The sequence below is a fragment of the Bison bison genome, unplaced genomic scaffold (assembly GCF_000754665.1).
Source record: "Bison bison bison isolate TAMUID 2011002044 unplaced genomic scaffold, Bison_UMD1.0 scf7180017864104, whole genome shotgun sequence".
NCBI lineage: Eukaryota > Metazoa > Chordata > Mammalia > Artiodactyla > Bovidae > Bison > Bison bison.
Window position 1 is genome coordinate 518,336 of NW_011494676.1, and position 24,273 is coordinate 542,608.

General features: G+C 38.4%; 1 protein-coding gene and 1 pseudogene across 4 annotated transcripts in view; both read right to left on the reverse strand.

The window, feature by feature from the left end:
• Positions 1 to 24,273, reverse strand: part of RPRD2 (regulation of nuclear pre-mRNA domain containing 2) — a 92,451-nt gene that overhangs the window by 33,067 nt on the left and 35,111 nt on the right. For all 4 annotated transcript variants that reach the window (XM_010838709.1, XM_010838707.1, XM_010838706.1 and 1 more), the window contains exon 2: positions 11,714 to 11,843. In XM_010838709.1, the coding sequence (XP_010837011.1) occupies positions 11,714 to 11,843 (130 nt within the window). The remainder of the gene's footprint in view (positions 1 to 11,713; positions 11,844 to 24,273) is intronic.
• On the reverse strand, positions 11,850 to 14,545 carry LOC104987671 (annotated as a pseudogene).

The window sequence follows — 24,273 nt, forward strand, 5'->3', positions numbered from 1 at the left end:
GAGATCCAACCAGTCCATTCTGAACGAGATTTCTTTGGAAGGAATGATGCTAAAGCTGAAACTCCAGTACTTTGGCCACCTCATGTGAAGAGTTGACTCACTGGAAAAGACTAATGCTGGGAGGGATTGGGGGCAGGAGGAGAAGGGGACGACAGAGGATGAGATGGCTGGATGGCATCACTGACTCGATGGATGTGAGTCTGAGTGAACTCCGGGAGTTGGTGATGGACAGAGAGGCCTGGCATGCTGCGATTCATGGGGTCGGAAAGAGTCGGACACGACTGAGCAACTGAACTGAACTGAACTCTTCAGCATCTACAAGGTGTTCACTAAATAGTAAATGAATGAATGACAACTAGACTTTGTCATTTTCAAACCCAACTATTCATTATGAAGTCCCAAGAGCTATTCACCAAAATCCTCAAGTAAAATACGCTGGAGAAACAGCAATTGATAGAAAATCATGTAAATAAGACTAGAGTAAAATATAGTAAACAAAGCATGAGATGAGGAAACTAGACATTTTAGTTCTGGTTTTAGTAAAAAGTCTTTGGGGAACTAGGTTTCTTCATTTGTAAAATTATTTTTACTAGATAATTTGTTAGGTTTAAAATTCTTGGCTAAATTTGTTTTTCATTTATATGAACACAGAGCTCTCAAACTCCCACAATATAACCATCTCTTGAATTTACAGATTCAACTAAAATTAAAAAAAAAAAAAAAATCCAGAATAGCTGTTTTACTTACCTTGTAATTCTAGACCTCTATTTCAGCCATTACTGATCACAACTTCAATTTCTACAGAACATACAACTATTATCACATATACACATCATAAAATAATTAAATATAGACTTTGCTGTTTGACTTGTAAGTAACAAAAAAATTCATTGATTTGCACAATTGCTAGGATGCTGAATAGATATTTTGTATACTAGCAACCCTTGCCTCGGACCACTTTTAAAACAAAAAAGTAAAGCACAAAGCTGATGAAGAGTGTAAGAGATGCCCAGTTATCAGAGTTAAAATAAACAGAATTAGGAAACTTCCCGTCAGTCCAGTGGTTAGGACTCCAAGGGCCCGGGTTCAAGCCCTGGTTGGGGAACTGGGATCTCACAAGCCATGTGGCCAAAACCCAACAACAACAAACATGAACAACACAAAACCAAACAACCAACCAGAACCAAACCGCATAATCTTGTGCCTCACAAGATATTCCCTGAGGGAATATCTTTTCTTTATCAATATCTTATTTCTGGTACATCATTACAGTAATGTGCTGTATCTTGAAGCTTCTTAATAAATATTTGCCAACTCACCAAACGGAAGACCAAATAATGGGGTCAACTCAAGGAGCAAGTAGTCAATACTTAATCAGAATCCACCTTCCAATCTAGGGAATTCAGGTGCAATGCCTGGTCAAGGAACTAAGATCCCACATGCTGCAGGGCAACTAAGCCCACACACGGCAACAAGAGAAACCCACGAGCCACAACTACTGAGCCCTCGCTCTGCAACGAGAAGCCTACACACGCCGTGACAAACACCCAGGGCAGCCAAAGAAAAATAAATAAAAACGCACTGCTCTGTAGAGCCTAAAATAACCCCCATTTATAAAAATGTATCTTTTTTGTTTGCCTATAACATGTTTTCCCTCGTGTGTCACTTGTCTTTAATTTTAGGGTGTCTTCTATAATGCAGTTTAATTTTGATGTAATTAAATTTATACTTTTCTTTATTATCTGTTCTTTAGGTCTTAAGAGCTTTCTAAACTAACCCTTACAGTCAGGAAAATATTCATTTTCTTCTAACATTTTAAAGTTTTGTTTTATATATCAGAGTAATTCATTTGGAACATGCTTTTGTGTGCGGTATTGGGAAACATTTAATTTTATTTCTTCCACACAGAAAGCCCATGTCCCAGAATCATTTATTGAAGACTGCATCTTTCCCCCAATGAACTGCAATGCGACTTCTACCATTTACATTGGTCCCATATAGGTATGGGTGCATCTGTGGGCTCTCTGTTTTGTTCCTTAAATCTATTTGTCTATCCTTGCATTAATATCACCCTCTTTTAATTACTGTACCAAATAATAATTATTTTTCCCTATATCAGATTTTTATTGAGAATAATCTCACTTTTTTATTTATCACTTTGTCAAAAATACAGGTCATGAAATTATAGGCAGAGCTATTTCAGCCATCCCATCATCCCTCCACACACAATATCACTAAAAACATGTATTAGAAACTAAACCAAATAATAACTCTTGATATTTCATAGGTTAAGACCTACTTGGTTGTTTTGTTAAATTTATTTATTTTTGGTTGCACTGGGTCTTCACTGCTGCTTGCAGGCTTTGTCCAATTGCAGTGAGCAGGGGCTACTCTTTGTTGAGGTGCTCAGGCTTCTCAGTGTGCTCACTTCTTTAGCTGTGGAGTACAGGCTCTAGGCACATAGGCCTCAGCAATTGTGATTCATGGGCTTAGAGCACTGGCTCAGGAGTTACGGCACAAAGCATTTAGATGCTCTGAGGGATGTGGAATCTTCCTGGACCAGGGGTTGGACCTGTGTTCCCTGCACTGGCAGGTGGATTCTTATCCACTGTACCACCAGGGAAGTCCCCTACTTGCTTTTTATCAACAGTTTTGGCTACTCCTAAGACAATGACTCCTCTATATGAATTTTACAATCAGTATAACAAATTTCTTAAAATATCCTATTGGGAACTTGATTAAAGTGTACTGTATTTATATGTTGATTTTTATCTTTTTGAAAGTTTACAGTTTTCTCCATAAAGGTCTCAACACACTTTTATTCTAGGTATCTAGAGCTTTTTTGTTACTGTTAATAATATCATTTTATTATAACTGGTTATATCTGACATACTGAAATGCTGCTGCTGCTGTTAAGTCACTTCAGTCGTGTCCAACTCTGTGCAACCCCATAGACAGCAGCCCACCAGGCTCCCCTGTCCCTGGGATTCTCCAGGCAAGAGTACCGGAGTGGGTTGCCATTGCCTTCTCCAACTGAAATGCTACTGATTCTATATGTTGATCTGTATTCAGCAACCTCACTGAACCCTCATAAGTCTGTAAATTCTCTTGGATTGCTTATGAAGATGATCACAAAGTCTCTATATCTTTTTACCCTATATGATTCTCTGGAAAACATTTTATAGTTCTTCAACAACTACAAGTCAAAATTTTCAAATTAAACAAAAATATAGTAAATACCATTCATATAAACACTGATTTAAAGTTATAACTGATATTTTGTTGAAACCAAATTGCAATACAAATATGATACTGTATACATTGTTTGAAACTTTTTTAAGACCATAATACCATTATCATTCTGTATTTCACCATTTTTATCCATTTGAACTACTACAAATTTATTTCTTTGGTGTATGCTAAAATTATTAGTGCCTTCAACTGATACAATTATTTAAAGTTACCTTTAACCTTTCCTCATTAGCCTCTGATAAAGTAATACTGTCTTATACCAAAATACAAACACACAATAGAGCCACTGAAAATGACTCACAGAACTGCTAATAAGGTGATCATACAGATGATATTCAATATGCTTAGACAATCCAATGACGCTTTAAACTATATCCATGGACCCACCAGTGAATAACTAGGCCTATACCTAAGAAACACAGCTTTATAGCACTCCATGGTATTTCCATCCATGCATCAAGCTAACCAACCACCTATGAAGTGACAAGCATTGTGCTGGGAGCAGAAGCTCGAAGTCTGGGAGATAGAAACTGGTGACAAAAAGCAAGTATATCAATTATAAAGCAGTGTGTTAGGGGCTATGACAAAAGAAGCGGTAGGTATAATGATAGCAAAGAAGACCTGCTTAATCCAGACTGGGGAAGAAAAGTCAGGAAGGGTGGGGTAGGGGATGGGAGCAAGGCTCAACAGGGAAGGGACATACATGTACCTGTGGCTGATTCATGTTGATATATGGCAGGGCCAACACAAAATTATGGAACAATTATCCTCCGATCAAAAATAAATACATTTAAATTTAAAAAAAGATTAAGTAAAATTTGAAAAACCAGTTAGGAAAACTTCTTGAGGATACTAGATCTATAAGAAAGGTGAAGGCATAGAGTAAATAAAATCTTACAGAACTGATACCTAACTGGGAATACTGTAGTGCTCTATGACTGACTACACAATTTGTTCTACCAGGCTGCCAATTCAATTTTCAAAGGGAACCAACTTCTTAAATTCATTTACTTAAAATTGTAATTTGAAAACTGTTTAGTCCAAATAAATCTTACAGAAAAGCTGCATATTATAATTACATATGATATATATTAACAGATACTTAAAAAGTGAATACCCATGTAATCACAACCCAGGTCAAGAAATAATACACTACTGGCTACCTAGAGGACCTGAGTGGGTCCCTTCAAGATCACAATCCCTTCCATTTACCTGGGATGGAAGGGATTGTGTAAATTTACCATTTACCTAGACTTTTATGCCTATTTCCTTAATTTTGTTTTAAAAATAGGCAAGTATAAACAAGGCTGTATACTGTCACCCTGCTTATTTAACTTATACAGAGTACATCATGTGAAATGCTGGACTGGATGAAGCACAAGCTGGAATCTCGAGACCTGCCGGGAGAAATAGCAATAACCTCAGATATGTAAATGACACCATCCTTATGGCAGAAAGCAAAGAAGGACTAAAGAGCCTCTTGATGAAAGTGAAAGAAGAGAGTGTAAAGTTGGCTTAAAATTCAACATTCAGAAAACTAAGATCATGCATCCGGTCCCATCACTTCATGGCAAATAGATGGGGAAACAAGGGAAAACAGTGACAGACTTTATTTTGGGGGGCTCCAAAATCACTGCTGATGGTGACTGCAGCCGCGAAATTAAAAGACGTTTGCTCCTTGGAAGAAAAGTTATGACCAACCTAGACAGCATATTAAAAAGCAGAGACATTACTTTGCCAACAAAAGTCCATCTACTCAAAGCTATAGTTTTTTCAGAAGTCATGTATGGATGTGAGAGGTGGACTATAAAGAAAGCGGAGCACTGAAGAATTGATGCTTTTGAACTATGGTGTTGGAGAAGAGTCTTGAGAGTCCCTTGGAATGCAAGGAGATCCAACCTAAAGGTTCCTTTAGTCCATCCTAAAGGAAATCAGTCCTGAATATTCACTGGAAGGACTGATGCTGAAGTTGAAACTCCAATACTCTGGCCACCTGATACAAAGAACTGGCTCACTGGAAAAGACCATGATGCTGGGAAAGATCGAAGGCAGGAGGAGAAGGGGATGACAGAGAATGAGATGGTTGGATGGCATCACCGACTCAACGGACAAGAGTTTGAGTAAGCTCCAGGAGTTGGTGACGGACAGGGAAGCCTGACGTGCTGAGGTCCATGGGGTCATAAAGAGTCAGACATGACCGAGTGACTGCACTGACTGGCTGAAGTATAAACAAGTTTATTTTTCTGCCAAACTTGAACTTTATATAAATGGATTCATACTATGTATACAGAAATATTCCTTTGTACTTCCAACCAGTATTTTGTGAGATTTATCTATATCATTGCATATAACTGAAATCCATTACTTTTCTTTGCTGTTTGATATTCCAGTATGCCACAATTCATTCACCTTACTGTAAAATGTGTTTCCAATTTTTTTTAAATTAAGGTTTTCACTTTATTCTTCTTCTGCTGGACTGTGTGGTTTGCAGTCTTAATTCTCCAACCAGGGACTGAACCTGGCTTCCTTGCAGTGGAAGCATGGAGTCCTAACCAATGAATTGCCAAGGAATTACCCCAAATTTTTATTACCATAGACAAAGTTGGTATTAAAAATTCCCTTCCACTGATCTTGCTGCAAATATGTAAGTTTCTCAGGGTTTTTAAAAGCTTAGGGTTGGAACTACAAGATCATAGGGTATATATAACAAACTTAAAAAAAAAAAATGAGGTTGTTTTATACCAATCAACCCTCAAAACCAACAGTATAAGAGAGCTTCCACTGTGCCACAATTTTGCTAATGTTTGTACTGGTGGACTTAAAGATTTGTACGTGTGCTAGTTATTGCTTTATTGCCTCTAAGCTCCAACACGTCCTTCCTTGTACTGGGGCCAGACACTGAAAACTCTATTTCCCATTGGTTCAGAGTTGGACTCTGCCAACAGAGAGCCCCGGAGTGACACTGAGAGGCTGGAAGAAGCAGTAGGGATTCCTCTTTCAGGGTTATATTTTCAAGTGGATCAGCACAGAGGTACCCTGGCAGCATTTCAGCACAGCTCTTGTAGTTCAGTGGTGAGCGCTCTCTGACCTGTTTCTAAACCACTAGTGACAGGTAGCATGTTCTTACAGCCATCTACTCTTTCCTGAGGTCTGAGTCTCAGCTTGGAGTGGGTTAGGGTGGGGGTACTTATTTACTTTTCCCTCAGGTTCAGAAGTAGTAGCTGCTTTCAGCACATACTATTCCATATCACCTTAAGAGTTATTTTATTCTTTCTAGTAGTTAGCTACTTTTTACCTACTTAACGGTCCTTTTCCCCCCCGCCAAAGTTAAGCTTCTTAAAATTTATTTTGCTACACCTGTGGCATGTGGAATCTTAGTTCCCTGACCACAGACTGAACCTGTACCCCGTGCACTGGAAGCATGGAGTCTTAACCACTGGACTGGCAGAAAAGCCCCTCAACGATCCATTGTATTAAATTTTCCCTGTTTAAATTACTGGTATGTGATTTCTCTCTCCCGATCAGGACTTAACATATATGATATGTAATGATATATTTCAGCAATTCTAGGGCTACATGACATGTGCTATCAAAACAGACTGAATGCAAAAGGAGGTAAGAAAATACAGCTGCCTGCTATTAAGCCAGATATTAAAGAGATCTGCAAGAACACAAAACACTATTAAAACTATAAGTTTTGATTATTAACATTTATTGTTTTAAAAAGTCATTAATAAATATTTAAACAATTTCTGGCTTGATTTCTCATATAAGCCAGTTAAAACTAAAATCTTTAATATATTATCTTTCTCTTATTATTTGCAATTTTTTATATATTCTATATATAAATCTTTTGTTGACTGCAGAATATTTTTTCTCACTCTGTGGCTTGTCTTTTCCTTCTTTATAGTGTCTTTTGATTAAATGGTAGGTCTTCATTTTAATGTAGCTGAATTTATCAATCTCCTATGTTGTCTCCAAAAGATTTGTAGCTCTTTCATATTTGTATTTAATATGCAATTGATTTTTGTGTATGATGTGCACAGGATCTAATCTTTCCTATATAGCAAATCTGCCCCAGCAATATTATGAAACAGTTCTTTTTCACACAGCAACCAAGTATACACATACACTGGTCTGTTTTTGACTTTGTATTATGTTCTACAGCTTTCTTTGCTTATCTCTGGGCAAATATCATTCTGCTTTATTTATCATAGCTTTTTAACCAGTCTTGAAACCTGGTAGAGCCTGTCTTCCCACCTTGTTACTCTTCAAGAGTTTCTCGGCTTTTTCTTCATGGGGGAAGAAGAGGGAGCTCTCTGCACTTCCATACAAAATTCAAAATCAATTTGTATTTTAGTTGCCCCCACTGCAAGCTGAGGTAACTCCACTGCAGCAGTCATCACGTTACTGGTCCACACCTATTCATGCTGTGTCCAGGCTACACCGTGTGTTATTCGTTGTCTAAATCTCAGATCATTAACAGTGCGAAGCACTTAGTAAATACACAACATATGTTCCAGGAATTAATAAATTGTACAAAAGCAAATAAATAAATTTGTAAAATGGGGGGAAACTATTAAGATCTTAATTAAGACTGCATTGGACTTATAAATCAGTTTGGGAAGAAATGATATCATTAAATATTGAGTCTTCCCTATCCACGAATTATCTGTTTCAGTTTTCCATACTGTTTCTCAATTATGTTTTATAATTTTTTCAATGTGATCTTATACATCTTTTGTTAAGATTTCTAAATATAGCTGATTCTCATTAATTGCAGATTTTGTATTTGCAAATTCACCCACGTGCTAAAATTTATTTGTAACCCTAAAATTTACTTCTCAGATATATTTTGTTTGGCTAGCAATAAATTTTTTAGAATATGACTTAGTTTCACACATTTAAAATTTGGGAAACTTCATATAGGAATCTAGATTTTGACCTAGCTTAAAAATGACAAAGATTTTTGGAAGGTCTGACAACATATGTTAACACTGAAGTTATGTTTCTTTACGGCCATAGGCTAGAGCTGAATAGCTGCTGTCCCTTTTAGATGGATTTTTCCTTACAATCAACCCACTTCACTCACCTAGGTTACCTGCCTGGAATTTCTAAACATTTGCCCCTCCTAAATTAAAGCGATTAAAATGATAGCCTTAAATTAAGAGAAATGAATTTGCAAGGTGTAACTGTGAACAGAAATTTAAAAGGGGGTAATGGTGGTTAGGATGTGGCTGTTTATGGAATACTAAAGCTCATATCCTAATATCCTCTCATTTATCATATACTTTACCTCAGATGGTAAAGAATCTGCCTGCAATGCAGGAGACTTGGGTTTGACCCCTGGATCTGGAAGATCCCCTGGAGAAGGGAATGGCTTCCAACTCCAATATTCGTGTCTGAAGAATTCCATGGACAGAGGAGCCTGGCAGGCCACAGTCCATAGGGGTGCGAAGAGTCGGACACGACTGTGCAACTAACACCATATTACAATCAATTTCTTTATAAGTGAGGATATATTCTGTTTCACTCATAACAGTCTTCTACTCCTCATTCTATTACTGTTTTAAAATATATACAAATAAATGACAGGGGAGCTCTGACTTCAATGTTCTTATAAATAATCATCTTGGACATTTTATCCTTCTACATTAAGTATTATTGAGATTCTGACTATGATTACAATGAATTTATAGTCTACATTTTGGCAAAGAATAACAATACCAGATCTTCCCCTTCAAAATTATATATCTATCACTTGATTTACACATATTTTCTTTAATATCCTTTAGTAAAGTTCAAAAATTCTTCTCTGTAAAAGCTTTACATACTTTTTATGTTATTTTTGGGTAAGGTTTCCTTTACTTGGGGGACAGGAGGCATTACTTTGTGTTGCAAAAAGAATCTTTTTTCCCTAATTACATTTAAAAGAAAATAATCACAATTTAACCATTTGTTTCCAACTTCAATAAATCCTGCAGTGTACATCCTTTGAAGACAATCTTTGTATTTCTGATTTTTTTCTTCAAGATAGATTTCTATGAGTCACATTCCTGGGTCAAAGAGGATGGAGAGTTTATAGGCTCTCAATTACTCGAGAATTTCTGGAGGACAGATCATTTAAAGTCTTTCAACAAATTCTGACAAATGGCTTTCAAGAAAGGTTCTAATTTATACTCTCACCAGCAGTACAGAGACGCCTGGCTTCCATTAGTAAAAAGAACTCCACTCTTTTGATTAGTGTGAAAAGTTGCGTTTAAACTTCTATTTCTTTGTATAGTTGAGTTGAAAATTCTTTAATTTATATGTCTTCTGCCTGTCCCCATTCTTTGCTCGTTTCTCTATCAGGATGTTAAGTGTCTTGTCCTTGGAATGTTTAGTTTTTACAATACAAAAATAGTTCAAACGAACAACTGGTTGCTAGTCCATGACTACTCAACACTGGCAGAGGCCCACAAAGGTGCACTGGGCCCACCAACAAACTTACAGGGAGAAGGTGGCCTTTATGCTTCATGGCAGAAGCAAGTCTTCCATAAATCCCCTAATTACACTGGTAATTGGTTACTATTAACATACACAGGAAATCTACTGCTTTTCTATGTTGAACTTGAATCTGGCTATTTAACTGAACTCTCTTATTCATTGATTCTATGTAGGCCAAGGGGTTGCAAACTACAAACCTCAGGCCAAATCTGGTCTGCTGCCTGTTTTGTAAATAAAGTTTTATTGGAACACAGCCATAACCATTTGCTTATGTATTGTCTATGGCAGGTTTCATGATAGAACAGTAGAGTTGAATAGTGGCAATAGAGATCCTATGGCCTGCAAAAACTAAAATACTATCTGGTCTTTTATAGGAAAAGGTTGCCCACCCCTGATATAGGTAATCATATTATCTGCCAATAATGATAATTCTATCTCTTCTAAATGCATTCTTCTTCTTACTTATTTAGAAATAAAGGGAATCTCAACCTAATGGTGAATAGTAATGATGATAAAGGGTATCGCTGTCCTGAAATGCTTTTACTATTTCACCATTAAGTGATTTTATTACAGGTTTCTGAAGATAACCTCCATTGAGTTGAAAACATTTTTGGAGCTTAAAATTTTATTTTAAAGGACTGTACACAAAGTAGTTGTTCATAAAAAAATCTTTACATGGTAAAATAAAAGCTGGCAACCCTATATTAATCCATGAACTAGGTCATGAAACCTAAGTCTAAGAAACACTAGGTTAAGTTTTCCAGACTATAATGATATTTACAGCAGAAATTATAAGTGGAGATCATTTAGGACACTCCTTTTCTTACTCAAAATTATACTGAATTTAAATACGTAAAGAGGCAGCACAGAACATAAGCTCTGGGGTCTAGATAGGCTTGGGTAGGAATTCTGCCAAATACCACTACCCCGTACCCGGCCCCCCCACAGCTGTGAGAGCTTAGGCAAGCTAAGCAATCTAAGTCAGTTTTCTTCTCCTTAAAACGGGAACAATAGTAGTAGCCACTTTAAATGTTGTTCTCAGGATTAAACAACCTGAAGTACACAGAGCACTTTGTGTAAGTATCTGATCAATTATGAATGTTCAATAAAGGTAGGTACTATTACTGTTATTACTTTATGTTCTTCTGACGTGTGTATAAATCTTTATTACTTAGTACCTGAAAGTAAGATCACATCTTAATCTTTTGTGATACCAAAGTAGACCATCTCAAGTTTACAATCCAATGGAAAGGACAAGGATCATTCCATTGTGACTGGGTTAATACTAAGAAATGGGTCAATAGAACAGAATATTTATATATTCATACAATCACAACAAGTATATAATTTGAGGAAATATTTGGCTACTTTTATTTTTCCACATAACTGTTTATCCTTCAATTGTGTATATATGTGTGTGCTTCTTGCACCAAGCAAACAACTTACAAATATGCATGAAACACAAGGAAAACACTATTAATACAGGGCAAATAGGATCAAATACGAGTGTTCCAGCACTTTGGAAAATGCTGGATACAATTTTGCTAAGAATGGAGTAAATTAATATGGAGTTAGGAGTAAATATTTTCATTTTTCCTAATTACACAGATTTCATGAAGAGGGCAAGATTTCAGGAAGACTGTAAGAAAAATGGAAATATATAAAAATCACAAAACAGAAGAAAACAGAAAGAAGTACAATCAGAGAGTATGAACAGGAGATACATTCTCCTGGTCAAATAAGGAGAAAACAGGCAGAGCGTAGATAACAGACAAGTTTTCAAAAAGGGAAGAAAAACTCTTTAAAAGAAAAATATGTTTATTACCAAAAAAATTATAATGAACAACAGAGACAAAATACCCTTGAATCTTCAAGCATGTGCAACTTTTATAATTCTTACTAATGGGTAGGATGGGAAATTGAAATTCTAAATTTTCTAAGCTTAGATCCCAAAGAAGAGTGAGAATTTACTTACTTCACTAGAGCAGCTGCTTCAGGAAGTACATCAGCAAATGATTCGCGGAATATGATCGCGTTTTTCCTTTTACAGTTCTGTATGACATCATTGGCAAGGTAAAAGAGATTCAAACGGTGGGGATAGGCAGCTGGAGATGAGAAAAGACAATAAAGAAAACCAAATTAGTCAAGTTATACTTGGTGTAACTTACTCCAAATACAGACAGACAAACGAACTAATGGATCAATTTACTGAACCTAATGCCTAAAAACCTTGACTGTTTCAGGTTAAGTTTCTGTTCAAAGTGTTCCTTTGAGCAGATTTCCACTTTACTTTGCATATGTTTGGCACTAAAAAATACATTAACTTTGGAGAAGCTAAAATAAGACAAAACTGTTCTCCCAAACATCTGGGAAGATTAAAAACTGAGCTGAAGTAGTTCAATTTGTTGCAAAGACACCAGGGTTAGTGGAAGGAGTGTGGGCTTTAGGATCCAATCAGAATGTGACCTTAGACAAACTGCTTAACCTCCTTTCCATTATTATTGTAGACAGACTCTTTTCACCTTCCCATCTACTGAAGAGAGGCTTGCTGCCACTTTCATCACCAGGTGAATGTCCTGGGAGATAAGTAATTTGAGCCCCAAAACATACCTCGGTCAATCTTTTTTAAAGGTCCAAGGCAAGGCCCAATCTATTTACTATCTGGAAACTTGAGCCAAGCAAACCCAAGTTTCATCATTATCCTGAACAATCTTAATGTCCATATGGATGATTCATCACATTTTCTAGTTTCAACCTCAAATTCAGTGACCTCCAAGAACCACTTCTTTCTACACTTTCAAATCACCCTTTCTGACCACAACCACCCACTCTGTTGTATCTGTCCTTCAATTTCATCAAGGTCTCTTTATTTTCTCTAACTCATGTATAGTCTCTTCTAGTACTCAATTCTTTCTCTACCAATTTCAGAGTCTTTTTGATTATCTAAACCACTCATATTAAAACCTTCATATACTTTTCATTCTCCCTACAGTTTATAGCCTATCACATGTATTCAACAAAACCCTAAATCTGGATCAATCCAACTGAATGCCTTTACTGCACCTATATTTCTGTCCCTGGGTTCTGCCAAAGAAAAACCACACCAAGAGTACTGAGACAATTCAGTCTCCTCCTCACTGGGCCCTCCTTCCACATGTCTTTAATTAGCGTCTTCTCTACTTTGCTGTTAGACCTATTTCAAACTTTTACCACTCTTATGATGCACCCTTACGTATACCACATTCTTTCTCACTCTTAGGAGATAACCTTAATATGCTATTTCAGAGAAACAGAAATCATTAGATGGAACTTATGTTCTCTCAAAAATGTATCCATGGGGATTTTCCTGGTGGTCCAGTGGTTGGGAGTCTACATTTTCAATGTAGGGGGGCACAGGTTTGATCCCTGGTCGGGGAACTAAAAGTCCATATGCCATAGGGCTCCGACAAAAAAAAATGTACCCATATTTAAACCAATCCAAATCAACTTAGCTGAGACGGTTAAGATCTTTCAGATTTAGGGATCTGAAAGAGTATTATATAGCCACTGTCTCCACTTTGATTTCTAGTAACTCCATAATTATAGGAGCTACCTTTTTTTTGTACTTACTCACACGGCAGTTACTAAGGTTACCAATAAACTCCAACTTACTAAACCCAAAGGCGAGTTTTTTTTTCCCACCTCCAAAAAAAGATTAGCATGAGTAAAAAATTTTGTTGAATAATGAAAGAGGATCAGTGGCTATACTTTATAACCAGTATTTTCAACTGGAAAGACAGATTTATTGCCCAGTCTTCATTTTATTACAAACAACCCACATTTACTAGTTCCCTGTGAAGTCATGACTATTGCTTTGGGAATGAATCCCTACTGCAATTAAGTATAAAAAATATCTTCCATAATCAGACTGTGACCTACATAATTGCGTAAGAGTTAAAAATCCTCAAAGAGTTGGGTTTTTTGTTTTTTAAAAAACATTCCTTTTACACACTACAAAGTAATAATTAGTATTTTGGCTTTTAAAAATCCTACATGATATTTAGAATGGCAGTCCCCAAAGGTCCTCCTTTCATATAACTGAACACACAGACCCTCTTCCAGAGTGTACATTCTTGGGATGGACTCGGAAGACCTCAACCTTCACATGTTTACATGGGTTTGAGAACAAAGACAGCATCATCCAGAACGTAGTAGTCGTTATACACGTTGCCTTCACACAGCTATGGCAGTCTGGTGAAAGCTTCAATAACAAAACCAGCTTTTCTGGAAACGTCAGGCAGACTATTTACTTGTTTTTCCCAATTCTGTTCCTTGATTTCCAAAATTTCCAATGGTTTATCCCATTTGCCACCTACGTTCTCCACATAAAGACCAAAGAAAGGATGACCCTGCCTCTGGTTGGATCCAAGACACTTCTGATATCTTTTTAACAAAGTCAGAGAGTGATTACAATGGTCCAGCAAATTCAAGTAGCTGATGACATCATACTAAAACCCTATCTTCTGCCATTCATTTATATACCAAAGCACTCTGTATTTCTTCTTCTGTAGCTGCCATGTCATAGTTTCAGACAGCTCAGTGGCATAAATTTCTTCAAAATGAGCGCTCATGATTTTTGTGACCTCTCCATCTCCAGCACCTAAATCAAGAAGTCTATGGGTTTTCCAGTCCGGGTTAATTTTAAGCAGTCTCTGAAACTGATCTGGTGAAAACACAAACATTGAGCCTCTTTCTAGGTGGTGTTGGAGAAGACTCTTGAGAGTTCCTTGGACTGCAAGGAGATCCAACCAGTCCATTCTGAAGGAGATCAGTCCTGGGATTTCTTTGGAAGGAATGATGCTGAAGCTGAAACTCCAGTACTTTGGCCACCTCATGCGAAGAGTTGACTCATTGGAAAAGACTGATACTGGGAGGGATTGTGGGCAGGAGGAGAAGGGGACGACAGAGGATGAGATGGCTGGATGGCATCACCGACTCGATGGACATGAGTCTGAGTGAACTCCGGGAGTTGGGGATGGACAGGGAGGCCTAGTGTGCTGCGATTCATGGGGTCGCAAAGAGTCGGACACGACTGAGCGACTGATCTGATCTGATCTAACAACCCACTGATAGATGTTCTAGACATAAACAGGCTAAAAACAAGTGAATGAGTGATATAATTGGATAAACAGCTAGCCCAATTTCTCACTGCTGTTGTTTAAGAAGATCTGTGTTCCCTGATCAAGGTAACTCTGAACAGACACAGCCTGGAGCTTAATTTCTCTGTTGCACACATACCACGGTGGTTCTCCTTCCTGCCGCCTGTGGCCACAGCCGGGCGCCCCGACCACTCATCATGTTCATTTACAGGGAGCGGGTGAGTGGGTTCCACAGGGTCCACACCCTCCGCACCAGCTACACGGACGCCAGGCTTAGGCACAGTCAGCTCACTAGCAGCTTCGCCCGGGGCCGGGGCCGGGGCCGGGGCTGCGGCCGCTCGCTCCAATCACCGCTGGGGCGAGGAGGACGCACCACTGCCTCCAGCTAATGCCGCAGCCACTCAGGCTCAAGCCATCGCACCCAACTCGCCCATTCAGCCCCTTCAGGGCCGAGGCAGAGGGTCAAGGCGAGTTTTTTCTAAATGCTATTTCTACAGAGAAGTATCATTTCCACCAGGCTTTTGGTACACAGAATAATCTAATAAACCCTCTTTTGGTCTCTGTCTTAATCGCTCTTACTTCTCCTCTGACATCTCTAGCTGCTCTTCCATATATATACACAGGGGGCATGTATAGTTACAGGCAGCTCTGCCTGTGATCCTCCTCCTTTAAATGCTGGTGCTTCCCAAGGTGCAGTGTTTTAAGATTTCAGGTTTGAAATCAGTCTGTTCAATTCCTGGCTTTGTCACTTACTAGCTTTAGGGGTTTATACGTTACCTAACTCTTCTGTATGTTACCTTTTTTCCTTTGAGAAATGACAACTTCATGGGTTGTTAAAAGAATTAAATAATAAAACATTGTATGTAAACCATTTAGAATAGCACTCAGTCAACAGAAAATGGAATGCTATCAGCAGAACTATCCACATTTAACTACTACCATCTGTGTATCAATGACTCCAACACCCATAGATTTCATGTCTGGATTTCCCTTACCAGTCAACGCAGACATCTACTTCAATCATCTAAGAGGCACCCTGAACTTGATTTCTCAATATTTTATTAATAATCTTCCTCCTCGTCCATCTGTTACTGTTCTTATATTTAGCTAGAATTTCAGCAGTCTTTTTTGGCTCTTCTTTCTCCCTACCTAATCCTTACTCCATTTTGATAAATCTGCAAGTCCAACCAATTTTGTCTCCAATATATGCTAAATTTCTTTCTTTTCCTTTTCTTCCTACCACTGCTCTTTGCTGGGTTATCACTTTTGACCTGGACAACTACTGCAATAACCTCTTAACTGTTTATCTTGCCTTGGACCTGATCTTCTCAAATTTATTCTATACATTGTTGGCCAAATTCATCTTCTAGTATGTAAACATTATCCGATTATTTCTCATATGAAATCTGTCAATGATTTCCAACTGCTTATTAGAGAATGTCCAAACACCTTCAGTTCAGTTCAGTTGCTAAGTTGTGTCCAACTCTTTGCAACCCCATGGACTGCAGCACGCCAGGCTTCCCTGTCTATCAACAACCCTGGAGCTTACTCAAACTCATGTCCATCAAGGCGGTGATACCATCCAACCATCTCATCCTCTGTTGTCCCCTTCTCCTCCTGCCTTCAATCTTTCCCAGTATCAGGGTCTTTTCAAATGAGTCAGTTCTTCACATCAGGTGGCCAAAGTACTGGGGTTTCAGCTTCAGCATCAGTCCTTCCAGTGAATATTCAGGACTGATTTCCTTTAGGATGGACTAACGGAACCTTTAGGTTGGATCTCCCTGCAGTCCAAGGGACTCTCAAGAGTCTTCTCCAACACCACAGTTCAAAAGCATCAATCCTTTGGTGCTCAGCTTTCTTTATATTCCAACTCTCACATCATTACATGACTATTGGAAAAACCATAGCTCTGACTAGACGAACCTTTGTTGGCAAAGTAATGTTTCTGCTTTTTAATATGTTCTCTAGGTCAAACACCTTAGTTTTCACTCATTTTCTGGATTTTTACCTTCTCTTCCAGTCTCCTCTCTTCCCCTTCAAAGTTCTACCTTTAATGAATTACTCACAGTCCCCAGAAACACCTCACAAAGAACTTTCCTTTTCTATGATACCCTATCCTACATAGTCGTCAGTGATTTCTATTCACCCACAGAAAAAAGCCCCAAATTTTAAATTTAATTCATGTCAGATTCTGACCCCTCTCCACCTCATCTCTACTTTTCCCCAGAACAAATCATCCCAAAGTTTTGTTTTCTTTTTTTCTTTTTGAGCATGCCCCATGGCTTGTGGGAGCTTAAGTTTCACCCGACCAGGGACTGAACTGAGGACCTTTGCAATGAAAATACAAAGTTCTAACCAGGGAATTCCCACCCTCAACTATTACTGGAGAGATTAAGAGACTCAAGGTATAGAGTAATCTAACTAATCTGTGTTCCTGAAATGGATACAGGTTTGGACATCAGCTGTAAATCACATTTCTGGATCAATTGAAGAAATCTGAATGTGGTCTGGGACTAGAGAAAATGAAAATTTACAGAAATGGAAATAAAGAAATCATCAACTGGGGGAAAAAAACAGTAATTACAGAATGATCTCGTGTTAGAAAAAAAATCAATGAAAGAGATCAGAAAGAATATGGAATTAAGTTTTAAGAGTACAGATCTCTAGTTTTTTCCCTTTTCCCTGCCTGTATTCTAATTTTCTATTAATATGATACATTTTTGATCCTTTCATAACTGATTAAGGAAATATAATAATTTCTGTCCAAAAAGTTTAACTGATTGTCTTGAACTAATTTGTATCTCAGCCTGGACTTGTTCTTTGAACTTCAGACTCAGATACCCAAATGCCTACCCAATGTCTCTCTTGGATGTTTAATACACAGCTCAGACTCAACATGTGATGTTGTGATTTCTTCTTAATTCTCTTCTCTCCTACAGTCTTCTCCATCTCTGTAAATGGCATTTCTTCTGCGGTGGCTTTTCTCAGCCAAAAATCAAGTCATCTTTGACTCCTCTCTTTCACATTACATATCCAAATTCAAAATACACATTTCATTAATGCTACTTTTTGAAATATATACAGATTTAGGAAGTTACAAATGTGGGAAGGAAAAAGGTTAGAAATAAACCCTGTGGTGCTGAATTGTAATTGGAAGTCTTGGCATGAATTCATAGTTATATACAGAAAACATACAGTGAATAAATGTATTTGTCTACATACAATTATTTCTTAAATCTCTCCATTGAAAAGGCCTAGAAGTAATAACATCCCAGGCACCTAATACTGAGATCTTTGTTTCTTAGAGGAACCAGGAGAAATGGCTGATTCCAGGCCAGGAAAGAAAGTATCGATACAAGAGCTCAGAACATCTTATACTAGTCAAGTGCACAAACAGTGATGTCCAAAGAATACAGGCACTACCTTCAAGAGGTTCCCACTGGCCAAATCTATTGCATGGATAAACTGTGTCAAAATAAATACTAGGAAAAGACTATAACCAACTGAATAAAGTAGCAATCCATGAATATATACTGATGAAAGTAATGAAAGAAATACACTGGAAGGGGGAAAGCCCTGCCTTATAATCAAATGCCAATCCATGTATGTGTAAGGAATGAAGGAATTAAAAACCAACATGTGGCAAACATCACACCAAAAACTGACTCAAGCAACAATCATGAATGGATGCTAAACCTGGTGAGAGACAGTTTAATGCAGAATAATATTATTTGTAAAGTCTCAAACTTCCTGCCCACAAAACTGACAGATTAACATTATGTTCCTCCAAACAGGCATAATGTTTTAAGAACACAGCATCACTTCTGTGGTATTTCTACCCAAAACTGAATAACCTGAATCTAATTTTTAAAATAATCAGACAAATACAAATTTGTGGTTATTTTACAAGTTACTGATCTATAGTCTTAAAAAATTAAAGGGACATGAAAGATAAGATCAAAGAACTGTTTCAGACTGAAGAAAACTAAAAAGAACTAAAGAGACATGACAATTAATTCTAACAAATGGCCCTGGATCTTTAAAGACTATTTCTGAGATAACTAGCAAAATTCAGCTAGGGTCTGTGGATTCCACGGTAGTACTGTGTCAATGTTCATTCCTGATTTGGGTGGCTGTTCAGATGTTACACAATTGTTGCAATGTAGTGAACTGTGTCTTCCCGAAATTCATGTGTCTTCCCGAAATTCATGTGTCTTCCCAAATTCACATGTTGAAGTCCCTAACCACCAATGTTCAAGAGTATGTGAACCATGAACTTCCAGATGTTGAAGCTGGATTTAGAAAAGGCAGAGGAACCAGAGATCAAATTGCAAACATTTGCCAGATTATCGAAAAAGCAAGAGGGTTCCAGAAAATCATCTATTTCTGCTTTATTGACTATGCCAAAGCCTTTGACTATGTGGATCACAACAAACTGTGGAAAATTCTGAAAGAGATGGGAATACCAGACCACCTGACCTATCTCTTGAGAAATCTGTATGCAGGTCAGGAAGCAACAGTTAGAACTGGACATGGAACAACAGAGTAGTTCCAAACAGGGAAAGGAGTACGTCAAGGCTGTATATTGTCACCCTGCTTATTTAACTTCTATGCAGAGTACATCATGAGAAACGCTGGGCTGGAAGAAGCACAAGCTGGAATCAAGACTGCTGGGAGAAATATCAATAACCTCATATATGCAGATGACACCACCCTTATGGCAGAAAGCAAAAAAGGACTAAAGAGCCTCTTGATGAAAGTGAAAGAAGAGAGTGAAAAGGTTGGCTTAAAGCTCAACGTTCAGAAAACTAAGATCATGGCATCTGGGCCCATCACTTCATGGCAAACAGATGGGGAAACAGTGGAAAACAGTGACAGACTTTAATTTTTTGGGCTCCAAAATCACTGCAGATGGTGACTGCAGCTGTGAAATTAAAAGATGTTTACTCCTTGGAAGAAAAGTTATGACCAACCTAGACAGCATATTAAAAAGCAGAGACATTACTCTGTCAACAAAGGTCCATCTAGTCAAGGCTATGGTTTTTCCAGTGGTCATGTATGGATATGAGAGTTCGACTATAAAGAAAGCTGAGTGCTGAAGAATTGATGCTTTTGAACTGTGGTGTTGGAGAAGACTCTTGAGAGTCCCTTGGACTGCAAGGAGCTCCACAGTCCATCCTAAAGGAAATCAGTCCTGAATATTCACTGGAAGGACTGATGTTGAAGGTGAAACTCCAGTACTTTTGGCTACCTGATGCGAAGAACTGACTCATTTGAAAAGATCCTGGTGCTGGGAAAGATCGAAGGTGGGAGGAGAAGGGGACGACAGAGGATGAGATGGTTGGATGGCATCACTGACTCAATGGACATGAGTTTGAGGAAACTCTGGGAGCTGGTGATGGACAGGGAGGCCTGGTGTGCTGCAGTCCATGGCGTCGCAAAGAGTCAGCTATGACTGAACTGAACCCCCAATGTGACTGTGTCTGGAGATAAGGTCTATACGGAGGTAACTAAGGTTGAATGAGGACAAAAGGGGCCTTGATAAAAAGACATGAGTGTTCTTATAATAGACATCAGAGAACTCTCCTTCCTCCCAACCTTCCTCCACCACATGAGGACACAGTAAGAAGGTAGCCTGTCTACAAGCCAGGAAGAGAACTTTTCCCAGAAACTGAACCCTGTCAGTCCTTGATCTAGCCTTCCCATCCTCCAGAACTCTGAGAAAAATTTCTGCTGTTTAAGCCACACAGTTTGTGGTATTTTGTTATCGCATCCCAAGCTTATTAATACAACTATATATGGAGAATAGCTGCTTTTATGGACATTGCTTCCCAAGTGGCACTAGTGGTAAAGAACCTGCCTGCCAGTGCAGGAGACTTAAGACTTGGGTTCAATCCCTGGGTCAGCAAGATCTCTTGGAGGAGGAAAAGGCAATCCACTCCAGTATTCTTACTTGAATCCCATGGACAAGGGAACCTGGCCGGCTATAGTCCATGGGGTAGCAAAGAGTCAGACACGACTAAAGCAACTTAGCAGCAGCAGCAGCATGGACACTGAAGTATTAAATAGGGTATCATGTCTGCAACATACTTCCAAATAGTTCTGAAGTGTGTGTAAGTGTACATATGTGTATAAAAGAGCAGTTAAGAGATTAAAGTAAATATGGTAAAACATTAATTACTGGGGAATCTGGAGAGAGGCACACAAGAGATCTTCATAGTATACTGCAACTTTAATTTGAAATTATTTAAAAATAACAATTAAAAAAATAGACTTCAACTACTACTTACCAAAAATAACAATTAAAAAAAAAATAGACTTCAACTACTATTTACCAAAAATAACAATTAAAAAAAAACAGACTTCAACTACTACTTACCATTGCCTCCTGGTCTAAGTTATAATAGTCTTTTGCATGAATTACTATATGGGCCTCTTAACTGGTCTCCCTGCTTCTGCCTTTGCCTCACTTCAGTCTAGATCCTTTCAGAATATAAATCTGATCATGTTACTCTGCTGCTTTAAATTGCTCCCATAATGGCTCCCATCCTTACTCAGGGTAAAGATCAAAGTCCTTACATTCTGACCTTGCATTATCTCTCCAATCCCTAGTCCTGGTAACCATTCGTTCCTTTCCAGCTATTCTGGCCACCTTGCAGCTGCAAGATGTACAACACGCCTGGCATACTCCTACTTGGCATAAACCCACTTCAGAGTCCTTTGAGCTCCCTACTCCCTCTGCTTGGAACATTCTTTCCCCAGATAATCTCATAGTTTATGCTCTCACTGTTTTTTAAATCTTCACCCAAATGTCACTTTCTCAGTGGCTTTCTGTACTTCCCTGACCAGGAAAACTGCAACATCAAACCACCAATACTATTGTCCTTCTCTGTTACACTCCCCCCCAGCAATATAATTTACTTAATTTATTTTTTGCCTGTCTTGCACTGTGAGGGTAAGGGCTTTTGTCGGTTTTGTTTAGTGTTGAATTCTCAGCCCCTAGGACAATGCCTAACAGAGTAGGTTTTCAATCACTATTTCTTGGAAAAGTAAGTAAGAAAAAAAGAAAGGAAAATACAAAGAAAAGGAATTAAAAAATGAGAACTATAGTCTTTTCAGTTTGGTTAATAACCCCATAAAGTAGCTGGCCTCTGAGTAACTACACAGGGTAGACAAGAACTTGATACCATTAGGTATTGTAATTAGTGCACAATTTTAAGAATAATCTTTTTTCTTAGGTATTGATTTTAGAACCCAAGTCCCGAGTAAATGACTTCAATGCACACTGAAAGAACCACATCTAAGCTAAAAAATTCAAACTGGTCTCTTAACAGTTGTGAAGTATCAACTCAGAAATTCTTTGAATAATTTGCCACTCAGAACATTTGTTAAATATCATTATATACAACAACTGACTAATTTCAAACATTCCCTAACTCTAAACAGAAAACCATTCAGTGTCATTAATGATCTGTAAAGAGCAAAAGAAAATTAGAATCTAAATATCCACTAACAGTAGAGCTGACAATCATTAAATCAAATATGAAAACCATACAGAAAATGGAAAAATGGTTTACATACTGAAAGTAAACAAAAAAGGTATACCAACCTTGCCTCTGCTTCCCCTTATTTTCTACATTTCAATCCTTCCTGTTAATCCTTTCTTGCATATTCCTGAATTTAAGATAAGATTGTTTATAACATGCACATTTTACATACTGCTACTAAAGAAATTTGAAAAGTACTTCCAGTTAGCTGAACGAAGCCATCAACTGTAAAATAAACACTGATTTCAAACATGTTAAAATGTGAAAAGACAATGTACATCTTAGAACTGATGAAGTACATAACTTCTAATTCATTTTTCCCCTCCTCACTGTGAGGGAAATTAAAATGGAGGTATCTTGTTCAGGCTTCAGAAGTAGGGGAACAGGCCTCTGACCAACTTCTGACTTTGCCTGAACCCTGCATGGACTACAAGCCTGCCTGCTGGCACACCAACTGTTACCAGCTAGTCAAGTGGCATTTTAGGTAAGAAAAGGAGTTTCTCAAAAAAAAAAAAAAAAGAAAAGGAGTTTCTCTTCGAACCTCTTAAGCCCCTGAGGGCCTGGCCAGCCCTGATGATGATATCGGTTTGTGGCCTGGGATTATAAACAGGAGCCCCCAAATCCTTTCCCAATGGAGACTCCAAACTGCTGGAGTCTTCTCAGCACTGTTAATGTGGGACTTCTCAGGATTGTTCAAATCCGGATGTAGGTCAGCTCAATATGGTGATGTTTATCCAGGTGGCACTTCTGGTAAAGAACCTGCCTGCCAATGCAGGAGACATAAGAGACACAGGTTCAATCCCTGGATTGGGAAGATCACCTGAAGGAATGCATGGCAACCCACTCCAGTATTCTTCCCTGGAGAACCCTGTGGACTGAGGAGCCTGGTGGGCTACTGTCCAAAGGGTTGCAAAGAGTCAGACACAACTGCGCAAGTAACACACACATGCTGCTACTTCTATTTTTTTTCTAATGACTATTGAAATTACATAATCTTCTATTGGAGAAGGCAATGACACCCAACTCCAGTACTCTTGCCTGGAAAATCCCATGGACAGAGGAGCCTGGAAGGCTGCAGTCCATGGGGTCACTGAGGGTCGGGCGCGAGTGAGCGACTTCACTTTCACGCATTGGAGAAGGAAATGGTAACCCACTCCAGTGTTCTTGCCTGGAGAACCCCAGGGATGGGGGAGCCTGGTGGGCTGCCCTCTATGGGGTCACAGAGTCGGACATGACTGAAGTGACTAAGCAGCAGCAGCAGCAATCTTCTATTAAAAGTTGAACCTATTTGTTAACGAATTCTTAGAACCTGAAACGAAAAGTAAAACTTTTGGCAAAATACCCATTTCTTTTGCCTCTACCCTACTTCAGTTTCTCATCATTACAACAACAAACCTCTTTATTACTCATCCGTATCTCTAGTTTCAGTGCATTCTCCAAACTCCTGGGAATTAATTCCACCAGCAGGCTTGTCCCTAGGTACAAAGATATTCTTTACAGCACTATTTTCAACAAAAGACTAGAAATATTCTAAAATTATTAGGGGCTTCATTTCAGTCACTCAGTCGTGTCTGACTCTTTGAGACCCCATGGACTGCAGCACACTAGGCCTTCCTGCCCATCACCAACTCCCAGAGTTTACTCAAACTCATGTCCATTGAGGCGATGATGTCATCCAACCGTCTCTTCCTCTACTGTTCCCTTCTCCTCCCGCCTTCAATCTTTCCCAGCATCAGGGTCTTTTCCAATGAGTCAGTTCTTCGCATCAGGTGGCCAAAGTATTAGAGTTTCAACTTCAACATCAGTCCTTCCAATGAATATTCAGGACTGATTTCCTTTAGGATGGACTG